General features: G+C 39.7%; 1 protein-coding gene across 5 annotated transcripts in view; it reads right to left on the reverse strand.

Annotated features, from left to right (window-relative positions):
• Nucleotides 1-21465, reverse strand: part of GLRA2 (glycine receptor, alpha 2) — a 284008-nt gene that overhangs the window by 140539 nt on the left and 122004 nt on the right. For all 5 annotated transcript variants that reach the window (XM_006835620.1, XM_006835617.1, XM_006835619.1 and 2 more), the window contains one exon: nt 20390-20604. In XM_006835620.1, the coding sequence (XP_006835683.1) occupies nt 20390-20604 (215 nt within the window). The remainder of the gene's footprint in view (nt 1-20389; nt 20605-21465) is intronic.

Here is a 21465-nt window from a genome sequence, read left to right on the forward strand (position 1 = left end):
GTTCTTGATGTCATCCCACAGCTCTTCTGGTCTTCGATCTTTAGTGTTTAATGTATCAAATATGTTCTTCAGATGATTTCTAAATTCAGGTGGGATATATTCAAGGTCATATTATGGGTCTCATGGACTTGTTTTCATTTTCTTCAGGTTCAGTTTAAATTTGCATATGAACAATTGATGGTCTGTTCCACAATCTGCCCCTGGCCTTGTTTTGACCAATGATATGGAGCTTTTCCATTGTCTCTTTCTGCAGATGTAATCAATTTGATTTCTATGTATTCCATCTGGCGAAGTCCATATGTATAGTCGTCTCTTATGCTGTCTAAAGAAGGCATTTGAAATGAACAAATCATTGATTTGGCAGAATTCTATCATGCGATCTCCAGCATCATTTCTATCTCCAAAGCCATATTTTCCAACTACTGATCCTTGCTCTTTGCTCCCAACCTTTGCATTCCAATCACCGGTAATGATCAATACATCTTGATTGCATGTGTGATCAATTTCAGATTGAAAACGTTGGTAGAATTCTTCTATTTCATTCTCACTTACTTTAGTGGATGGTGTGTAAATTTGAATAATAGTGGTATTCACAGATCTTCCCTGTAGGCACATGGATATTATCCTATCACAGACAGCATTGTGATAGCATAATATCACAATAATAATATCATTACTGATCTGGATATGTTCTTTTTCACAATAAATGCAACACCATTCCTCTTCAATTTGTCATTCCCAGAATAGTAAATCATGTGGTTGTCAGATTCAAAATGGCCAATACCAATCCATTTCAGCTCACTAATGCCTAAGATATCAGTGTTTATCCGTTGCATTTCATTTTTGACAATTTCCAATTGCCCTAGATTCATACTTCATACATGCTATGTTCTGATTATTAATGAATGTTTACAGCTGTTTCTCATCATTTTGAGTTGTGCCCATCAGTAAATGAAGGTCCCGAGGGCTTTACTCCATTTGCGACATCATGGTCAACTCTACTTTGAGCAGGCAGCTCTTCCCCAGTCGCATTTTGAGTGCCTTCCAAACTGAGAGGCTCATTTTCCAGCACTGTATCTGACAGTGTTTCTCTGCTATTCATAAGATTTTCAGTGACTAAATATTCGGAAGTAGTTCGTCACTCTTACTTCCTAGTCTGTCTTCGTCTGGAAGCTCATCTGAAATCTGTCCACCATGGGTGACCCTGCTGGTATTTAAAATACCAGTGGAATAACTTCCAAAATCACAGCAACTCACAACCCACCACAATATGAAAAACTGACAGACGTGTGGTATTTGCCAATTTGAATTTGGTGATCGTATGATTTATTATGCCAGGAACAACAAACTCAAGAGGAATGGCATTATATTCATCATCAGAAAGAACATTTCAAGATCTATCTTCAAGTATAATGTTGTTTGTGCTAGAATACTATCCATATGCCTATAAGGAAGATCAAAGACCTGTTAATACCATTGTTATCCAAATTTATAAACCAACCACTAGGGCCAGTGAACATGAAATTGAAGAATTCTACCAACTTCTTAATTCTGAAATTGATCAAATATGAAATCAAGGTATATTAATCATTACTGGTGATCAGAATGTGAAGGTTGGAAACAGAAAGGAAAGATCAGTAGTTGGAAAATATGGCCTTGGTGACAGAAATGATGCTGGAGATCACAGGGAAGACTTCTGCAAGACCAATGACTTATGCATTGCAAATGCATTTTTTTCAATATACACATGGACCTCACCAGATGGAATATACAGAAAGCAAATTGATTACATCTGTGGAAAAGCTCTATATCATCAGCCATAGCAAGGCCAGAGGCAGACTGTGAAACAGACCATCAGATGCAAGTTCAGGCTGAGGCTGAAGAAAATGAAAACAAGTCCACAAGAACCAAAATATGGCTTTGAATATGCCCCACCTGAATTTAGAGACCATCTCAAAATTCACCTCAAGAACGGATCTGATGCATTAGATATTAAAGACTGAAGACCAGAAGAGTTGTAGGATGACATCAAGAACATCATACAGGAAGAAAGCAAAAAGTCATTTAAAATACAGGAATGAAAGAAAAGACCAAAGTGGATGCCAGAAGAGACTCTGAAACTTGCTTTTCAGCATAAAGATGTTAAAGCAAATGGAAGAAAGGAGGAATGCAAAGAGAACAGACAATTTCAAAGGGCAGCTCAAGCAGACACAGTAAAGTATCATAATAAAATGTGCAAAGACCTGGAGTTAGAAAATCAAAAGCATTTCTCAAGATGAAAGAACTGAAGAAAAACTTCAAGCCTTGACTTGCAACATTGAAGGATTCTATGGGGAGTCCTAAGGAGCTCTGATAGCGTAGTGGTTATGAATCGGGCTGCGAACCTTAAGGTCAGCGGTTCGAAACTACCAGCCGCTCCGCGGGAGAAAGATGAGGCTTTCTACTCCCGTAAGGATTTACACCCTCGGAAACCCTGTACAGGGTCGCTATGGGTCGGAACCGACTCGACGGCACTTAACAACAACAACAACATGGGGAGTCCTGGTTTGGCGCTGTGGGATAAGCACTGGACTGCTCACTGCAAGGTTGGCAGTTCAGACCCACCAGGTCGCTGCTCAGAAACCCCAACCAGGGTTGCTATGAAACAGAATTCACTCGACAGCACTTAACAACAAGAACAAATGGCAAAACATTGAATGATGCAGAAAGCATCCAAAGAAGATGGAAGAAATACAAAAAGTACTAAAAAAGTACTACAAAAAGTACCAAAAAGAAATGGTCGATGTTCAAGCATTTTAAGAACCAGTGATGCTTGGAAGTCCAAGCTACACTGAAGCATTGGTACAGCACAAGACTCCAGGAATTGACGGATTACAAATCGAAATCTTTCAACAAACTGGCAGTGCCCACTCATCTATGCCAATACATTTGGAAGACAGCTACCTGGCCAACTGATTGATTTGTGCCCATTGCAAAGAGAATTGTCCCAACAGAATGTAGAGATCATCAAACAATGTCATTAATATCACTTGCAAGTAAAATTTGTTTAAAGATAATTAAGGAAACAGCCTGTAACAGCATATCAACAAGGAACTGCCAGAGGTTCAAGCCAGATTCAGAAGAGGATATGGAATGAAGAGTATCATTACTGACGTAAACTAGAAGTTGGTTGAAAGCAAAAAATACCAGAAAGATGTTTACTTGTACTTGATTGACTATGCAAAGGTTTTCAACTGTGTGGATCATGGCAAGCTATGGATAACATTATGAAGAATGGGAATTCCAGGACACTTAACTGTGCTTATGTGGAAACTATATGTAGATAAATAGGCAGTTCAAACAGAACAGGGGCTTAGAATCAGGAAAGCTATGTGCCAGGGTTTTGTCCTTTTACCATACTTATTCAATCCGTATGCTGAACCAATAATTTGGGATAGTAGAATATTTGAAGAAGAAAGCAACATCAGGACTGGAAGAAGACTCATTAACAACCTGCGATATGCAGATTATACAACCTTGCTTGCTGGAAGTGAAGAGGACTTTAAACACTTACTGACTGATGAAGATCAACAACAGCCTTCAGTATGGATTCCACCTCAATATAAAGAAAACAAAAAGCCTCACGACTGGACCAAAAAATATTATTATTATAAATAGAGAAAGGATTGAAATTGTCAAACACTTCATTTTTTTTTTTTTGGTTCTACCATCAACACTCATGGAAGCAGCAGTCAAGAAATCAAATGACGTATTGCATTAGGCAAATCAGCACAAGACCTCTTTAAAGTGTTCAAAAGCAAAGATGTCACTTTAAGGACTAAGGTGTGCCTGACCCAAGCTATGATACTTTCAATCACCTCATATGCACATGAAAACTGGCCAGTGAATAAGGAGGAACATAGAAGAATTTATGCATTTGAGATATGGTGTTGGAGAAAAATATTAAAAATAGCTTGGACTTCCAGAAAAACAAAAGATCTGTGTTGCAAGAGGTATACCCAGAATGCTCCTTAGAAGCCAGGATGATGGCGAGTCTTTGTCTCTCATACTTCAGACATGATATCAGGAAAGGCCAGTGCTTGGTAAAGTAGAAGGTCAGTGAAAAAGAGGCAGACCCTCAATGAGATGGATTGACACAGTGGCAGCAGCAATCGGTTCAAATGTCACAACAATTGTGAGGATGGTCCAGGACCAGGCAGTATTTTGTGTGTTGCTGAGTCGGAACTGACTGGATGGCACTTAACAATAACAACAACAAAGTAACAGGAGACCCATCTAGCAATCCCTTGATGGGCCTGGACATTACTACATCCTATGATAAATGTATGGCAATGCAGTGGCTCTGTAGGATAAGCACTGGATTGTGAACCACAAAGCGAGTAGCTGCTTGGAGGGAGAAAGATAAGGCTTTCTGCTTCCACAAAAATTTACAGCTTTGGAAACCCTATATAGGTTTACTATGAGTCAGAACTGACTCGATGGCACTTAACAACATAAAAACAACATGATAAATGTATGTTTGATGGCATAGTGGTACACACATTAGACTGTTTTGATCCACAAGCCGCTCGCTTCTGGGAGACTGATGAGGTTTTCTGCTCCTGTAAAGGTGTACAGGCTCCGAAGCCCTATACAGTGTCCATATGAGTCGGAACCAACTCCACAGCGTACAACATGATAAATGTATAGCTTAGGGTGTCAAACTGGAATGCCCTCACTAGAAAGGCTGAACATTTACGACTATTAACTAATTCTTATCTGTGGAAATTATATTAGGCTAATCTTATAACCCATATTATGTTCATATTTGTAGAGCTTGTTTTCGATGAAGTCCCATAAAAAGAGAAATCCATGTATATGGTTTGCAACCAATAATGAAATGTATGGTGAAAGAGAAGCCAATTATAAAATGTTAATTCCTTTTTTTTAAGGGCTCTTTTAATTAAAGTTGCACAAGGAAAACACATTATTAGGTACTGATTTCTTTTTAATCTCTTGTATCTTCCGATTCTTTTCAATGATAGAGAGCTGTTAATCTTCATTTTTTTCTGCAGAGAGGGCTGTTCAGGCAGTGAGAAGGAAACAATAGTGAGGTAAAGATAAAGGGCGGGCGGGCCCACTCACAAGTGGATGGAAGAGTCACTGTGCTTATTCAGAATTGTGGACCTTAATTTAAGAGGGTGACTGAATCTCTCTAGGTTACCAAATCCCTCCAGTATCATCAATCAACCCTCAGGCGTATAAGCGGCATCAAGGACATCCATTTTAAAGGTTTAAGGGACATAGTTAACTATTAAATAAGATGGAGCATAGCGTAGTGAGAAAGGAATCAATTTTAGAGTCCAATTAAGTTTGAATTTTGACTTTGGCATTAGCTAGTGGAGTCCTTGTGTGACTCTGTGGGTTAATATGCTGGACTGCAGAGTCAGTTTGAACCGCAAGGTGGGTGGTTCCAGCTCCTCGGAAACCCTCTACAGGGTCGCTACCAGTCGGAACCGACTCGATGGTGTTTAACAGCAACAGTTATATAATGCAGAGTCACGATGTCCTCATCTAGAAAATGGGACCCATGAAATCTATTTCAGGGTCACTATGAGTTGGAACTGACTCTACCACCACAACTAACAGAATCTCTAAGGCTCTTTTTACTGTTAACCACACAAAAGTCTAAGATTTTATGAGCTCAGTTTATGTTTAGTTTGGAAAATTTTTGAATATTCCAATTTCATTGGGGTGTGGTAATTTTTCGGGCTGCGAACCTTAAGGTGAGCGGTTCAAAACTACCAGCCGCTCCGCAGGAGATCAATGAGGCTTTCTACTCCCGTAAAGATTTACACCCTCGGAAACCCTGAACAGGGTCGCTATGGGTCGGAACTGACTCGACGGCACTTAACAACAACAACAACAACAACAACAATGAGTTCCCTGAGGTCTTTGTGTGTGTATTGGAAACAGCTTTGCTCCTGGTTTATCAGGCAGTTTCCTCTAGATTGGCACTCATGACTTCTGTAGTCCTAAACACAGTTCAAAGCAATCCTTAGGTTCAATTGCACAGATGGTCTTTGATGACACCTCAAAATCCGAGTAAAATGAAGAACCCACTCATTTGTTGCTGTTGTTGTTGTTAGGTAAAGACAAAGGTGGCATTTCTGACACATGGGCCTTCATGGAATGGTATGGGACTGCATCTCTGGCCTGGAGCTGCTGTAAAGAGCCCAGATGAGGCGCCCTCTCCAAGTTTTTAACAGAATTCAAAGAATATGCTTGTGTCCAAACCAACTAGAGAAGCAGGGATAAATGAGTACTTTCACCGGCACAGTGAGCGACCTCTAAATCGGTCACAGCAGTGTTGAGAAAGCAAAGCTGAGCTACAAATAGCCTGGCTAGATGCCCTCTCACCTAAAGCATTGCTGTCTTCTTCTTATTATTTCTTTTGTGAGATTACTCTACAAAAATGATCTGTTAAAGAGAAATGATTCTCACACTACTGAGGAGTATCAGTCAGAGAAAGGAAACACTATAAGGACGCTACTCTGTTAGGCTAATGTACTGTAGGCAGCCACCATTCCCCATGGTAAAGAACATGCCTTAGACTGTGTGGATAGACCTTTGGTTACATGGTCTTCCTTTTATCTGTTGTATATCCTAAAGAAAGTTTAGATGGAGTTTTTCAATGACTATAAAGATGTATGTGTTCATCCATTCATTCAGCAAATATTTATTGAACATCTGCTCTGGGTTAGGTATAAACCAGATCAAGATCCCTGCCCTCACTGTGTTTATAGGCTGGTCAAGGGAAGCAGACAATAAACATAATAATAGAGTTTGCTATAAATCGTACAGTGTGCTTGTTGTTGTTCTGTGTTGTGGATGCGAACTTCCAACCTTTTGGCTAGCAGTCTAATAGGTAACCCACTCTGCTGTCAGAAAAGTTGAGCTGGGTTAAGATGATGACGAAGGTCTGGGTAGAAGGGTAATGTTTAGGGTAGGCCTCATTGAGAAGGTAAAGATGTAAAGACTTAGAGAAGGTGAAGAAATGTGTCATGTAGCTATCCTGGTGCATTCAGGTGCAGAGAATAACCAATGCAAAAGTCTTGAGGTAGGGACACGTGCCTAATTTGGGAAACAGTAGCTGTAATAGGGTTAGCAATGGGCAGGTTGCTAGGAGATGGTGTCAAGAGGAAATGGGGCATAGGTCATGAGTGACCACACTGAGGGGACTGTACTGGCCTTTATTCCGATTGTCACAGGAAGCTGTAGGAAGATTTTCAACAAAGAGGTGCTAAATAGGATTCTTCTGACTGCTCTATTGAGAACAGAATATAGAGGGGCAAAGTGAAACAGGGAGACCACCAGAAGAGCGTCACAGTAGCCATGTGTAGTATGCAGAATTCTACATTGGCCTCCCAAGATTCCCAGCCCGTCACGTATACATTCCTTTTACCAATTATTTAATGAAGCATGGATGTAAGGACTACTGTGAAGGGAGTTTACAAATCTAATTAATGTTCAAAATCAGTTGACCTTAAGATAGGAAGATTATGTGAAACCCTATCCAGAGAAGCAGCGACACCAGAGATGGAGGCAGAGATGAGGACATGGAGAGCGGGAGCAGCTGAGGCCTCTAGACTCGTGGAAAGAGAGGGACTGAGTGCTGGTGGCCAGGAAGCAGGTTTGCAGAATGTGTCCTTTGGTGGTTTAAATGATTATATATTCCTGAGTGTTTTTGTGTACATACCACCTCCCTGAAAAAATTAGAGGAAATAGAAGCAAATACTGTTGAATGATGATGCGCAGAAGAGAGTGTAATCATTGCAATGAAATGATGGTGTAAAACCGATGTTCTCCTGTGTAAACTATCACTCAATTCACAATATAAACTTAAAAAAAAAAAAAAGATAGGGAGCTCAAAGGATAGGCCTGCGCTAAGTACTCCAGCCCTTTAAATTTGGGTTTAGAGGTTAGAGACAGAGGCGATTAGAGATTTAAAGCATGAGAAAGATTTGACACACCTATTGCTTGGGGTTCTGGTGTGGTGCTGTAGAACAAAGCACTAGACCGCATGGTTGGTTTGAATCACAAGGTTGCCAGTTCAAACCCACCAGCCACTTCTCAGAAACCCTATACAGGGTCACCATGAGTTGGAATTGACTCGATGGCACGTAACAACAAAAACATTGCTTGCAGCCAGAATGTTCCTTAGAAGAGAGGATAGGGAGACTTCATCTCACTCTCATATTTTGGACACAGTGTCAGGATAGACCAGTCCCTAGATAAGGACATCATGGTTGGTAAGGTGGAAGGTCAGCGAAAAAGAGGACTCTCCCTGCCCCCCCCCCATGAGATGGAATTGCATAATGGCAGCAGCCATAGATAACTTCAAGTGTAACAACAATTGTGAGGCTGGCGTAGGACTGGGCAGGGCTTCATTCTGTTGTGTGCAGGGTCACTATGAGTTGGAATTAAGTCGATGACACCTATCAACAACAATAACATTGCTTGCTTGAAGATGGTAGAGGATACATGTCAAGGAATGTGGTTGACCTAGCCACTAGGAACTAGGAGCACCTCCCAGCTGACAGTCAGCAAGGAAATGGGGACCTGCACCCTAAAGCTTCAGGGAACCAAATACTATTGACAAGAAAAGTGATCTTGGAAACAGATTTTTGCCCAGAACTCCCAGATGAGAACTTAACCCAACTGACACCTTGATTTCAACTTGTAAGACCCTGAACAGAGAGCCTGCCTATATGATGCCAGACTTCTGACCTAGAGAACTATGGCCTAATAAAGGGGTGTATGTCACAAAGCTTGTTACACAACAGAAAACTGACAAGATATGAATATTTCTTATTATGCCACCGATATCTATATACATGTACATATATATATTTAAACTCATAAACACCTTAAATATATGAGGATGAGTTAAGAAACAGGATGGCTACTAGAGTTACAGTTTGTACACTCATAGGTTTATTCTAAACACAACAAGTTTAAACATGTTTCTGTGATCAATGAAGGCTGCAGACTAGTTCTCCCAGTATACATAGACTAGTTCTCCCAGTATACATAGACTAATTCTCCCAGTATACATAGACTAATTCTCCCAGTATACATAGACTAGTTCTCCCAGTAATACACCTGTCTTAATCTCGTGAAGCTGCCTTCAAATACAAGAATATCTTTTGTGCCATGGAAAAAAATGATTTTAAGGTCAGGGCTCATATCAAATTTTTAACAAAATTCAAGTGAGCATCTTTCTAAATCATTAAAGCTTTGCAACAAGTCCCGGGCACTGCTGCACTACAGAAAACAACAGTTTTAAATGGATCACACATTTTAAGGCAAGTTGGGAAGAACTCATAGATGAATTCAAGACCAACAGGTCAGCTCAGAAGGTTATGGCGACTGTTGTTTTTTTTCAAAGGGGTAATTTTGGTAGATTTTCTCGAAGGACACAGGATGAGCACGGGGGCTTACTATGAAATTTTGAGAAAATCGAAAGTAGCGTTGGTAAGAAACATGCCAGGAAAGTTGCACTGAGGAATTTTTCCCATCATTCCCATCTATTAAGACCATGCATCTGCTCATTCTTTGAGGGCAGCAAGGGCTGTCTTAGGAGAATTTCATTGGGAAACTGTCTCCCATGTGTCCTATAGCCTTGAGCTTGCCCCTTCAGACTTCTTTTTGTTTCTCAAGCTTAAAGAACATTTAAAAGGAAGATAGTTTGAGTCCCTCGAGGATGCCAAACCTGCTGTTTTGACATGGTGTCAAGTGAAGAATGCAGAATTCTTCAGAGAAAGGTTAAAGAAATGGAAACAGCACCTTCATAAGGCTCTAGAACTAGATGGAGGTTACAACAAAAAAATAATTTCACATTTTGACATTTTTGTTCAATAATATTCAAGTTTCTATGATTTTATAGCAATACTTTTTTACTCACCCTGGTATAAATACATTAAGATGCATACGTTATTGTTGCTACTAAGTGCCATCGAGTTGGTTCCAACTCATAGTGACCCTGTATAGGGTTCCTGAGGAGCAGCTGGTGAGCTTGAACTGCCGACCTTGCGGTTCAAACTGACTTTGCAGTCCAGCACACTGACCCACAGCGCCACACCAGGACTTCAAGATGCATATAGATAGACACTTTTCTCTGAAGAAACAAGCATATTTAGTATGATGGTGATGGTGGTGGTCATTGTGTGCCACTGAGTCGGTTCCGACTCACAGTGACCCTGTAGGGTTTCTGAGGCTTTATGTAAGTATAAAGCCTCATCTTCCTCCTGTGGAGCAACTGGTAGATTTGAACTACTGACCTTGCGGTTAGCAGCCCAGTTTATAACCCTCTACACTACCATATAAGGAGCTCTGGTAGCGTAGCGGTTTACAAATCAGGCTGTGAACCTTAAGGTCAGCAGTTCGAAACTACCAGCTGCTCTGTGGGAGAAAGATGAGGCTTTCTGCTCCCATAAAGATGTATAGCCTCGGAAACCCTGTACAGAGTGGCTATGGGTTGGCACCAACTCGACGGCACTTAATAACAACAACAACACACTACCATACACATTCCTTATATTTAGTGTAAAAATGTGTAACAATAAAGGAAAACCTGTCTTATAAAGAGAGGCAGGTGATTCAACAATCAAATAACTTGGGTTACATGCTTCTTTTTGTGATGGCTCTAAAGAAACCTTTCCAAAGAATTTCAGAAATCATCTAGAAGGGGTGGGGTTTTAAAGTGGTTTGACACTTAGGAAGAAAGAATCTTGACAGATAGATCTGTCTATTTCTATAAATATATTGACTGGCTCCCCAGAAATTAAAGTTGCTGTCATTTTCTTTAAAATGATGACAATAGTGGGGAAATTGTGTTTGAAGACAAACCCTATTTATTTTCAAGAAAATTTAGATGAGGTGCTGCTTCTTCCTGTCCCTTCTTCCAGGAAATTCCTAGACAGGGTCAAGGATCTTCCTTCATCCTATATCCAGCTCTATCACTACTTGTATCAGTTAGCTTTTGCTGTGTAACAAACCATCCTGAAACTTAGTGGTTTAAAGTAATAGCCATTTATTTGTTCACAATTCTATGGGTCAGCAATTTGAGCTGGGCTCAGCTGGGATGGCTCATTTTTGCTCCACGTGGGGTTGACTGGGCTCACTCATGTGTTGGCAGTCTGTTTGTCAGTTGATGGCCTCATCTATTTGGCAGTTGATTGTCACCTGGGTGGTAGAGAGTGAACTGAGCTGTTGTCTCTGATTCATTCAGCAGGACAGCTTGGACATATTCATACGATCCCGAGAAGGAGAGAGCTAGCTCCAATATGCAAATATTTTCCAAGGTTTTTTTTACATCACATCTGCTTATGTCTCATTGGCCAAAGCAAGTCATATGGCCAAGTTTACAGTGAATGTGGAAGGGAAATACTAACCAAGGGTACAAATATAGGAAGGGGGATTATTATAGCCTGCTTTGTAAAATCTCTATCATTACAGTCTATTCTTAAAAAATCCCACTGTAATAAATGACAAATAGATTGTAATAAATTATAATCTCTTATTTATGAAGTACAACATTGTCTGCAATCGGATATTATACACCTACAAGGAAGTTAATACCATTGTTATCCAAATTTATAAACCAACCACTAAGGCCAGTGAACATGAAATTGAAGATTTCTACCAACTTCTTCACTCTGAAATTGATCAAACATGCAAAAAATATGTCTTGATAATTACTGGAGATTGGAATGCAAAGGTTGGAAACAAAGAGGAAGGACCAGTAGTTGGAAAATATGGCCTTGGTGATAGAACTGATGCAGGAGATCGCATGATAGAATTCTGTAAAATCAATGACTTCTTCACTGCAAATACCTCTTTAGACAACATAAAAGATGACTATCCACATGGACCTCACCAGATGGAATGCACAGAAACCAAACTGACTACATCTGTAGAAAGAGATGATTGAAGAGCTCCATATCACCAGCCAAAACAAGGACAGGGGCAGACTGTGGAACAGACCATTAATTGGTCATATGCAAGTTGAGGCTGAAACTGAAAAAATTAAAGCAAGTCTACAAGAACTATAATATGACCTTGAACACACCCCACATGAATTTAGAGATCATTTCAAGAACAGATATGATGCATTACACACTAATGACCGAAGACCAGAAGAGTTGTGGGATGGCATCAAGAACATCACGCAGGAAGAAATCAAAAGCTCATTAAGAAGACAAGAAAGAAGGAAAAGACCAAAATGGACAATAGAAGAGACTCTGAAACTTGCTCTCCAGCTTAGAGATGCTAAAGCAAATGGAAGAAATGAGAAGGTAAAAGAGCAGAACAGAAAGTTTCAAAGGGCAGCTCGAGAAGACAAAGTCAAATATTATAACAAAATGTGCAAAGACCTGGCGTTAGAAAACCAAAAGACAGAAACATGCTCACCATTTCTCAAGCTTAAGGAACTGAAGAAAGATTCAAACCTCGACTTGCAATATTGAAGAATTCTATGGGCAAAATATTGAATGATGCAGAAAGCATCAAAAGAAGATGGAAGCAATACACAGAGTCACTGTACAAAAAGAAATGGTCAATGTTCTACCATTTCAAGAGGTAATATCTGATCAAGGGCCAACGGTACTGAAGGAAGAAGTCCAAGGTGCACTGAAGGCATTGACAAAGAACAAGGGTCCAAGAATTGATGGAATACAAATTGAAATCTTTGAACAAACTGAGGCAACACTAGAGACACTCACTCATCTATGCCAAGAAAATTGGAAGAGATCTCTATTTGTGCCCCTTCCAAGAGAGGTGATCCAACTGAATTGGGAAATCATTGGGCAATATCATCAATATCACATGCAAGTAAAATTTTGCTAAAGGTAATTTAAATAGGCTTCAGCAGTATATTGACAAGTAGCTGCCTGAGGTTGAGGCCAGATTCAGACAGGGACATGGAAGAAAGGACATCATTACTGATTTCAGATGGATCTTGGCTGAAAGCAGAGACTACCAGAAAGATGTTTATCTGTGCTTTATTGACTACGCAAAGGCTTTCTACTGGGTGGACCATGACAAACTATGGACAATATTGCACAGAATGAGTATTCTGGAACACTTTATTATTCTCATGAGGAACCTGTACATAGACCAACAGGCAGTCGTTAGAACAGAAGAAGGGGACACTGGATGGTTTAATATCAGAAAAGGAGTGTGGCAGGGTTGTGTTTTTTCACCATATTTATTCAGATTGTATGCTGAGCAAATGATCTAAGAAGTTTGATTATATGATGAAAAATGTGGCATCAGGATTGGTGGAAGACTCACTAAAAACCTGTGATATGCAGATGATACAATCTTGCTTGCTGAAAACGAAGAGGACTTAAAGTACTTACTGAAGATTAAAGACTGCAGTCTTCACAATGGATTGCACCTCAGTGTAAAGAAAATAAAAATCCTCACAACTGGACCAATAAATAACATCAAGATAAACGGAGAAAAGATAGAAGTTGTCTAACACATCATTTTGCTTGGATCAACTATCAACACTTATGGAAGCAACAGTCAAGAAATTGAATGACGTATTGCATTCAGCAAATCTGCTGCACAAGACCTCTTTTAAGTGTTCAACAGCAAAGATGTCAGTTTGAGGACTAAGGTGCATGTGAAAGTTGGGCAATGAAAAAAGAAGACCATAGAAGAATTGATGCGTTTGAGCTACGGTGTTGGAGGAGAATATTAAAAGTATCAAGGACTGCCAGAAGAACAAACAAATCTGTGTTGGAAGAAGCACAGCCAGAGTGCACCTTAGAAGCCAGAGTGGCCAGATTTCATCTTTCTACATTGGACATATTTTCAGGAAGGACATGATGCTTGGTAAAGTGGAGGGTCAGTAAAAAAAAAAGGAAGACCCCCAATGAGATGGATTGGCACAGTGGCAGCAGCAGTGGGTTCTAACATAGCAACGATTGTGCGATTGGCGCAGGACAGGGCAGTGTTTCGTTCTGTTGTTTATAGAGTTGCTATGAGTTGGTACCAACTCAAAGGCACCTAACAACAACAACAATTTGCATATATGTCTGTCTTCTTAAGGACAGAAGTTCTGTCTGCTTGTCTATATCCCAGGCAGAAGAGCATTCTGGTGATCTATTTCCAAAAAATCAGCCAGTGCGTATGGATCGTGCCTCTGATCTATACCTGATTGTGGAGATGGCAAAGGATCAGGTAGCATTTTGTTCCATTTACCTGGGGTTGCCTTAAGTCAGGGGCTGACTTGATGGTGGCTAACAGCAACATATCCTGAGCATGTAGCACTATGTTACCTGCCCCGCAGTAGTTCTGTGTCTTCTTTGTGTGGCATCTCTGAAAACTGAAGGCTGCTGGCCCGTATGACTCCCTCAGAGTTACCCATTGAGTGAAATGGGCAGAGAGCCTCAAATCATCCTGAACCTCAAAAATGCTATCCCCTGGGACTCGAGCAGAAATACAGACAGGGTGGCTTCCTCCTGTGTGAGCTAAGGTGCCAGTGGCACGCCAGCGCTGTCCCAAGAGGATTCACACACATCATCTCCTTGCATATTTTTAATCACACACTCACTACAACACTGGCTCTTCAATTTTCTGCGGCTTGGGAAATGTCAGAAGGGAATGCTTATGAAGTCTCCTGCATCTGCAGTACCTGGCTTAAGCAAGCAAGCCTATAGATGAATTTGCCAGCACTCAACTTTCTTCCTTGGCAATCGTTTCTCCAAGAACATCCTAAATCCCTGATTACATACAATACAAAATTGTTCCCAGTACTTTTGTGTGTGTGTTCCCACCTTTTTTCAGAAATGCTAGTGTGACCTAGGAAAGTCATTCCAAATAGCTGGGGATGTCCTTCATCTAAGGAGCCACCATCTTTATTCTTCATAGCTACAACAGACACATCCTTTATCCAAACAAATTCTTCTTACAAAACTCTTCTAGGAATTGATCTTACAAGTCTTGTTGTTTCTCTTACTGCTGTTTCTAGATAGACGCATCCTAGTGGGGAAAGCAAGAGCAACTGTGGTAGGATCATGACCTCTTTTTGTTTTCAATTCTGAGCGGTCCTGGGTTTGAGAGCTACTTGAAATGGTCCAGCTGGTGTTAGTTGACCAGATGGTTGAAAAGTAAGGGAATTTTTTCTTCTGGAGGAAATAGGGAACCTTGATTAATGGTGGTTAAAGACAGTGTTTTCGGATCCTTGTTTTAAGAGGAAAATTCTGAACCTGATAGCTCTGGATCCCTGCTTTAAGGAGACGGTTATGAACCTGAGAGCTGTCAGAGCTACCTGCACACCTTGGTTCTCCCAGCTGTTGCTATCATTGCCTACTCTCACCTCTGTGAGCTTTGGGCTACAGACACAAATGAGGAGGATTCAAGAGATGTGTGGCATGGCTGCAAATCATGCAGGTATAATCACAAACACAGAGTAGCAAAATCATTGTTGAACTCTACTTGGCCACACTCAAAGTCTAATCCTCATGTTTCCCTGCAAGTCAGATAGGCAATGATACATCTTGCCCTGAGTCTACTACGAGGGGGTTCAGACTCCAAAGTTTGAGCCATTACCAACAGAACTGCTTCTTAGAGGTTGACAGAGATGAAGATTTTAAAACCAACTTTATAGCTTCAAATGGAAAAGGACTTATGGAATAGATAACACCCTGCTATTTGCTTTTCCTGTCTTTAGGTAAGGGGCTGAACTTCTGAGAAGCAAAAAAGGCAAACACACACACAAAGCTTTGGTTGGCAGGAAGGCAGGAAATGAACTTGGAATCAATAAAAACAAGTTCCTTACTTGAAGTGTGTTAAAACTTTGTGAAGCATGTTGGAAACCTGTCAAGACTGTCTTTTGGAGAACCTTATTTTTTAAGTGCAGCCAGAATATTCTGAGCAGGAACTCCTTCCTCACTGCCTGGCAGGACCTTAACTTCTTTCCATCTCGCCTACTTCATCTGTTCAGAAATTCCACTCTGGCCACTCCTTTAGGCTGTTCCTCTAGGCATCCTCCTTGGCATGTCTTTATAGTCTATATTGTCTCGTAATCCCCACTCCAAATGTCTGTTTCTGGCCTACCAGGTTACAAGTCCCTGAGGCTAGCTAGGCACTGTGTTTCATTGATCTTTTATATTCCCAGCCCCTGGCCTAAAGAATACAGTTGAATAAATGAATGGATGAATGAACTGCCAATTGAATTATACCTGGAATAGTACTTGACAAGTCTTCATTCATCTGTTAACCAGTTATACATTGAATACCTACTATGAGCCAGGTGTTGTGTGAAACGGTGGCTATATTTCAAAGTTTACTCTTTTTTTGCATAAATTCCGAACTCCCCAAAGTCTACTTGAGCACTTCTGCAAAACAGGGTAAGTCCAGTCCTTTACAGTACACCTAATATTGTACACCCTAATATTCTTCCATATATGAAAACTAATATTTTTCTGTACAACTTTACCCTTCCATTCCGCTTCAGAGCTATCTGCTAAATGGTCTCATGGGTAGTCATTCTATGTCAATCTATTGCTCATCTAATCTAAGCCAGATACCGTTTTTGGTGTTGAATTTAACATGATGCACAAGACCAAGACCCTGCCTGTATGGACTATAGTCCCCCTTTGTATGTTCACACTGGGCTTTCTTCATTCATTCTAACCACCCTCAGTTCCTTCTATGTTAGATTCCTATTGCAAATTTAAAACAAATTAAAAACCTATAATGTGTATTCTAGAGCACAGTGAGACACAAACATTCATATACAAATATGTTTATAGTGGTCATTCCTATAAAGGCAAAAAAAAAAAAAACCACCCACAAAAAACCCAAAGTGTCCAAGATAGTAAAATAAATGATGACTAACACATCAGGTAGGCTACTATTCAAGCATTTAAAAATAAGTTCCTGACAGATTTTTCATGCCATGGGAAACGACACATGCTATTAAGCTATATGAAAGTTTGATTCCCACTTTCTGTGTGTATGTGTGTGTGCATGGGTTTGCCCACAAATATGCACAGAAAAAAGACTGGAAGGAAATACATCTGTCTTACTGACAGTTATTTATCATATGGTTAACATTATTGATGCTGTTAAGTGCCGTCGAGTTGATTTCAATTCATAGCCACCCTATATAGGGTTTCTGAGACTGTACGTCTTTGAGCCTCATCTTTCTCCCATGGAGTGGCTGGTGGGGTCAGACCACTGACCTTGTGATTTGCAGTCCAGTGTTTATGGTACAGAATCAAAATTTGCAGTCCAGTGTTTATGGTACAGAATCACTGTGCTGTTAACATTAATGATACTTTTTATATTTTCAATAACATGTTTACTTTGCAAATGCAACCTGCATGCATACTCTGCATTAGGCATTGCTGTAGAGCTCAGAGTCACTGTACAATCAGTACAATGGAATATCTGCTTAGGAGCAGGGTAAGCACTGGACTACTAACCACAAATCCAGCAGTTCAAACCCACCAGCTGATCCTCGGAAACCCTATACAGGGAGGGTTGCTATCAGGCGGACCAAATTCGACGACACTTAACAACATCAACAATATCATTAAAAATATGGAAGTAAGGGTTCGGTCAATACTTTCTTTTCCATGACTCACTTTTTATCCCATTTTGGTTTTACTCTTTAATCTATATGAGTCACATCTCCCCATGGTCAGTGGAGAGCAAACTGTGTTTATTAATAGCCTAAGGAAAGCACATGTAGGAAGATAAACATGCTGATGGACAAAGGGTAGCCACTATGAGTTCCAAAGCAAGTATAAAATGAGTTTTCAATTATACCCTTTGTTGGTTTCTCTAAGGTTCACACTGCCTCTAAATACAAAGATCAGTGATCGCTGACGATTTATTTAGCAATCATTTTGACCATTGATGTAGAATCATAATAGCTAATACAGATGAATAACAAATTTGCAAAAATTTGAGCTCCTCTTTTGAAAATAAATGACTACTCTTTTCATAGCAATGAGTGGTTGGAGGCTAAATGTCTTCTTATGTTTTGAAATGATCTGCTCATAATTTGTCATCAGTAGTTTAACTGTCTATAAATTGTAAAATACATGTTTGTGCACCCTGTGATTTACTGCCATGGCATGTAGTAATGGTAATAACTAATAACTTAATGACAAATAAGCCAATGAACCTGTTTGGGAGGGGGCACAGAGTGGATTAGAATTGATATGAGATACAATGATCTCTGACTATGTAGCCGGAGACAAAACCCCAAAACATTAGCATTTCTGACATCTGTAGTCTGATTAGACCAAACCAAGAGTCTGATGCCATTGAGTCATTTATGGCTCATAGAAACCCCACATCTTTCAGAGTAGAACTGCACTTCATAGGATTTCCAAAGAGTGTGATCTTACAGAGGACAGTGGTGTGGTCCTGTAGGATAAGTACTGGACTGCTAACCAGAAGGTCAGCAGTTCAAACCCACCAACTGCTCCTTGGAAACCTTATACAGGGCACTTAGCAACAACAATCTTAGGTAGATTGCCAGGCCTTTCCTTCACTGTGGTGCTGGTGGATTCAAACCATCAAACTTTCAGTTGGTTGTTGTTGTTGTTAAGTGACATTGAGTCACTTCTGATCCATAGCAACCCTGCATAGGGTTTCCGAGGAGCGGCTGGTGAGCCTGAACTGCCGTCCTTGCAGTTCAAGCTGTCTTTGTAGTCTAGTGCATTAACCCACAGCGCCACAGCAGAACTCCAGTTGGGCACAAATCATGTGCACTACCCAGAGACCTTAGAAATAAGACACAGGGACATTGTACCATTTGTTATTCTAGAAAATAAAAAACCATATTGGAGACAGCTCTATTTCTTTCTCTATTAGCATACAAAACTGAATATTTATCTTTGAAGCATGCAACTTAATAACGTTGTATAATTATTGCCCCAGTCTTCAAAATAGTCCATCTCCATTGTACTCACAGACCTCTTCCATATGTCATCTTATCTTCCAAACAGGAGATAATGTGGAGTATGGGCTAACATTTTTCATCATATCAAATGCAGCACAACCGAACATGAGCTTAAGCCAGCAAAGATATGAGATTACATCTCAATTACTTTCCGGAACTGGGTTTTAGAGAGATTACTCAACCTGTATGAGACATGTATGCTGAATGCTCAACTGAAGGTAGACTCCAGGGAGAATGAAGTCAGTGGCTCCGTGCACTAAGCCAAGGAGAGGAAGCACACTTTAGGGTGGCTGGGTCAGTTCACAAGCAGAGTGTTTACCATGATTTGCTTAAACAATATTTACAAACACAAAGTTCCTCTCCTACATAAAAGTAGAGTCCTATGAATTGTTCCTTGGGGTCTACAAAATGTTGGTGTGTCCTTGATAACAACCCCACACTTCTCTGTCAATGTGATCCACTTCCAGGAAGTCTCAACCACTTTGCGTGACTCTACAGCTCCTTCTCTAGGTAATTTTACCACTTGACATTAGTATTATATACAGCTATTAAGGAAAATTAAGATGGAACAAATAATTATGTATATGATTTGTTTCATCCTAAAATGGTACATTCATTTCTTTTCTTCATAGAAAAATCTTAGTGAAAACATACCCAGAAGATCATACGTGCATTCCATAATTTCTACAGATAAATCTCAGTGACACTGGTTACATTCTTTATTTGTGTTACCATTCTCGCTGTCTCTCCCCAGACTGTTTCACCACTATTGACACGGTGCCATCAACTATTCACCTGTAATTTAGAGTTACTGGTACCGATTTGATATCATATAGATAATTCTTTAAAAGGGTACAATGTTCAAGGCAACATTCTTGACTAATTCAGCTAAACTCTGTTTGAAAAGGACTTCAAGAGATAGTTTGAGTTCAAAATTTTTCTCAGGGTAATACACTCATGTCTTGTACATACTCATTGATATGACTTTTCTGTGTGCATTTCCAGGGACTTAATTCATACTTTTATGACTTAATTGAGCACATGAATTATAGTAGTCCTACCAGGAAATATTTGACAATACAGCATAGGTCACATCAATCCTACTCCAATTCCTGCAAGCTTCATGAGTCATCAAAAACATGAGGTCAAAACACGCAAGGCTTCTTAACCAGAATTCCTTAGCCTTGTCTCTCTCTGCCTCCATTCATTCTTCTTCCCTCTTAACTGATTCCACTTTTCCCCAACGAATCCGATTTTAAGGATCCCCAATGTCACAGAACCCCAATTCTCTCAAAGCATTTTTTATCTCCAACATTGCTGCAGGATGGTAGAGTTTTCTGTGCTCATAGAATACTCCATCCCACAAGACCTTTGGTGAACCTCTTTGTTCACTTGTTGTGGAGCAAGATTTCTTACCTTTGGAAGAGATGCCCTCGAACCTGAACTCTGAGTGGTCATTGTTAAGACCGTGGTGATGCCCAGTGCGACTCTGGCAGGGGCTGCATCCATATTTATCCAAAAGGAGACCCAGGACAAAATGACGATCAATAGGCTGGGTATGTACATCTGGATCAAATAATATCCCATCTGGCGTTCCAGGTGAAACTTGACCTCAATGCAGGTAAACTTCCCTGGAAGCAGGAAATGATCATTTAAAGTCCAACTTGAATTTCTCTTTCCCACTTCAGAATTCCATTTTATTTAAAAAACAAAGGACTAAAACATTCACTCTATATAACCAACCTAACTCTTCTACAACTCAATCAATAAGGTAAATGATACTGTAAGAATAAGGGACCTAAAGAGTCATTTAACAAAAAACCATGTGACATATTAACATTATTAAAATCTGTGCTTATTGAAGATTGACTATTTTAGACAGAACTTACATATGATTATAAACTGATCATCAAGCACAAGCTATTCAAATTTTGTAGGGTTATAGTATGCATTATGTAACATGTAACATATATATGCATATATATATCACTGCATAACATAAATTATCTGTATGATATACAATAAATTATATAACTAAATGTATATAGTTATATAACTATATATCTAATATTATATTAGCTATAATTATACTATATTTGTATAATTATATTATCTAATAGTTGACACTATTCCTCTAAGTAGTAAAGTTCACACAGGAGTCTCAAAGTCTTTGGGTAACTTTGCATCTATCTTGTGTTATCCACAGCAAGAAGAAAAATATACATTTGGATAAATCATATGTATAATCTTGTCATTAAAAATTTTCCTAGCCTTTTAAATAACTGCTTGAGGACATTTAGAATATTCCTAGACACATTTTACAGTGTAACTTTGTCTATAAAATAGAGTGTATAGAAATATATTAAAACTTTCAGCATACTATCAAGAGAGAGATTTCAAAGGGGCTGAATTCTTCTAGGTCAGGAAGTTCACCTTGAGATCAAGTCTCAGTCACATTATAGGCAGTGATTATTGACCGCTGGAATAAATGT

This window comes from Chrysochloris asiatica, unplaced genomic scaffold (genome assembly GCF_000296735.1).
Source record: "Chrysochloris asiatica unplaced genomic scaffold, ChrAsi1.0 scaffold00018, whole genome shotgun sequence".
NCBI lineage: Eukaryota > Metazoa > Chordata > Mammalia > Afrosoricida > Chrysochloridae > Chrysochloris > Chrysochloris asiatica.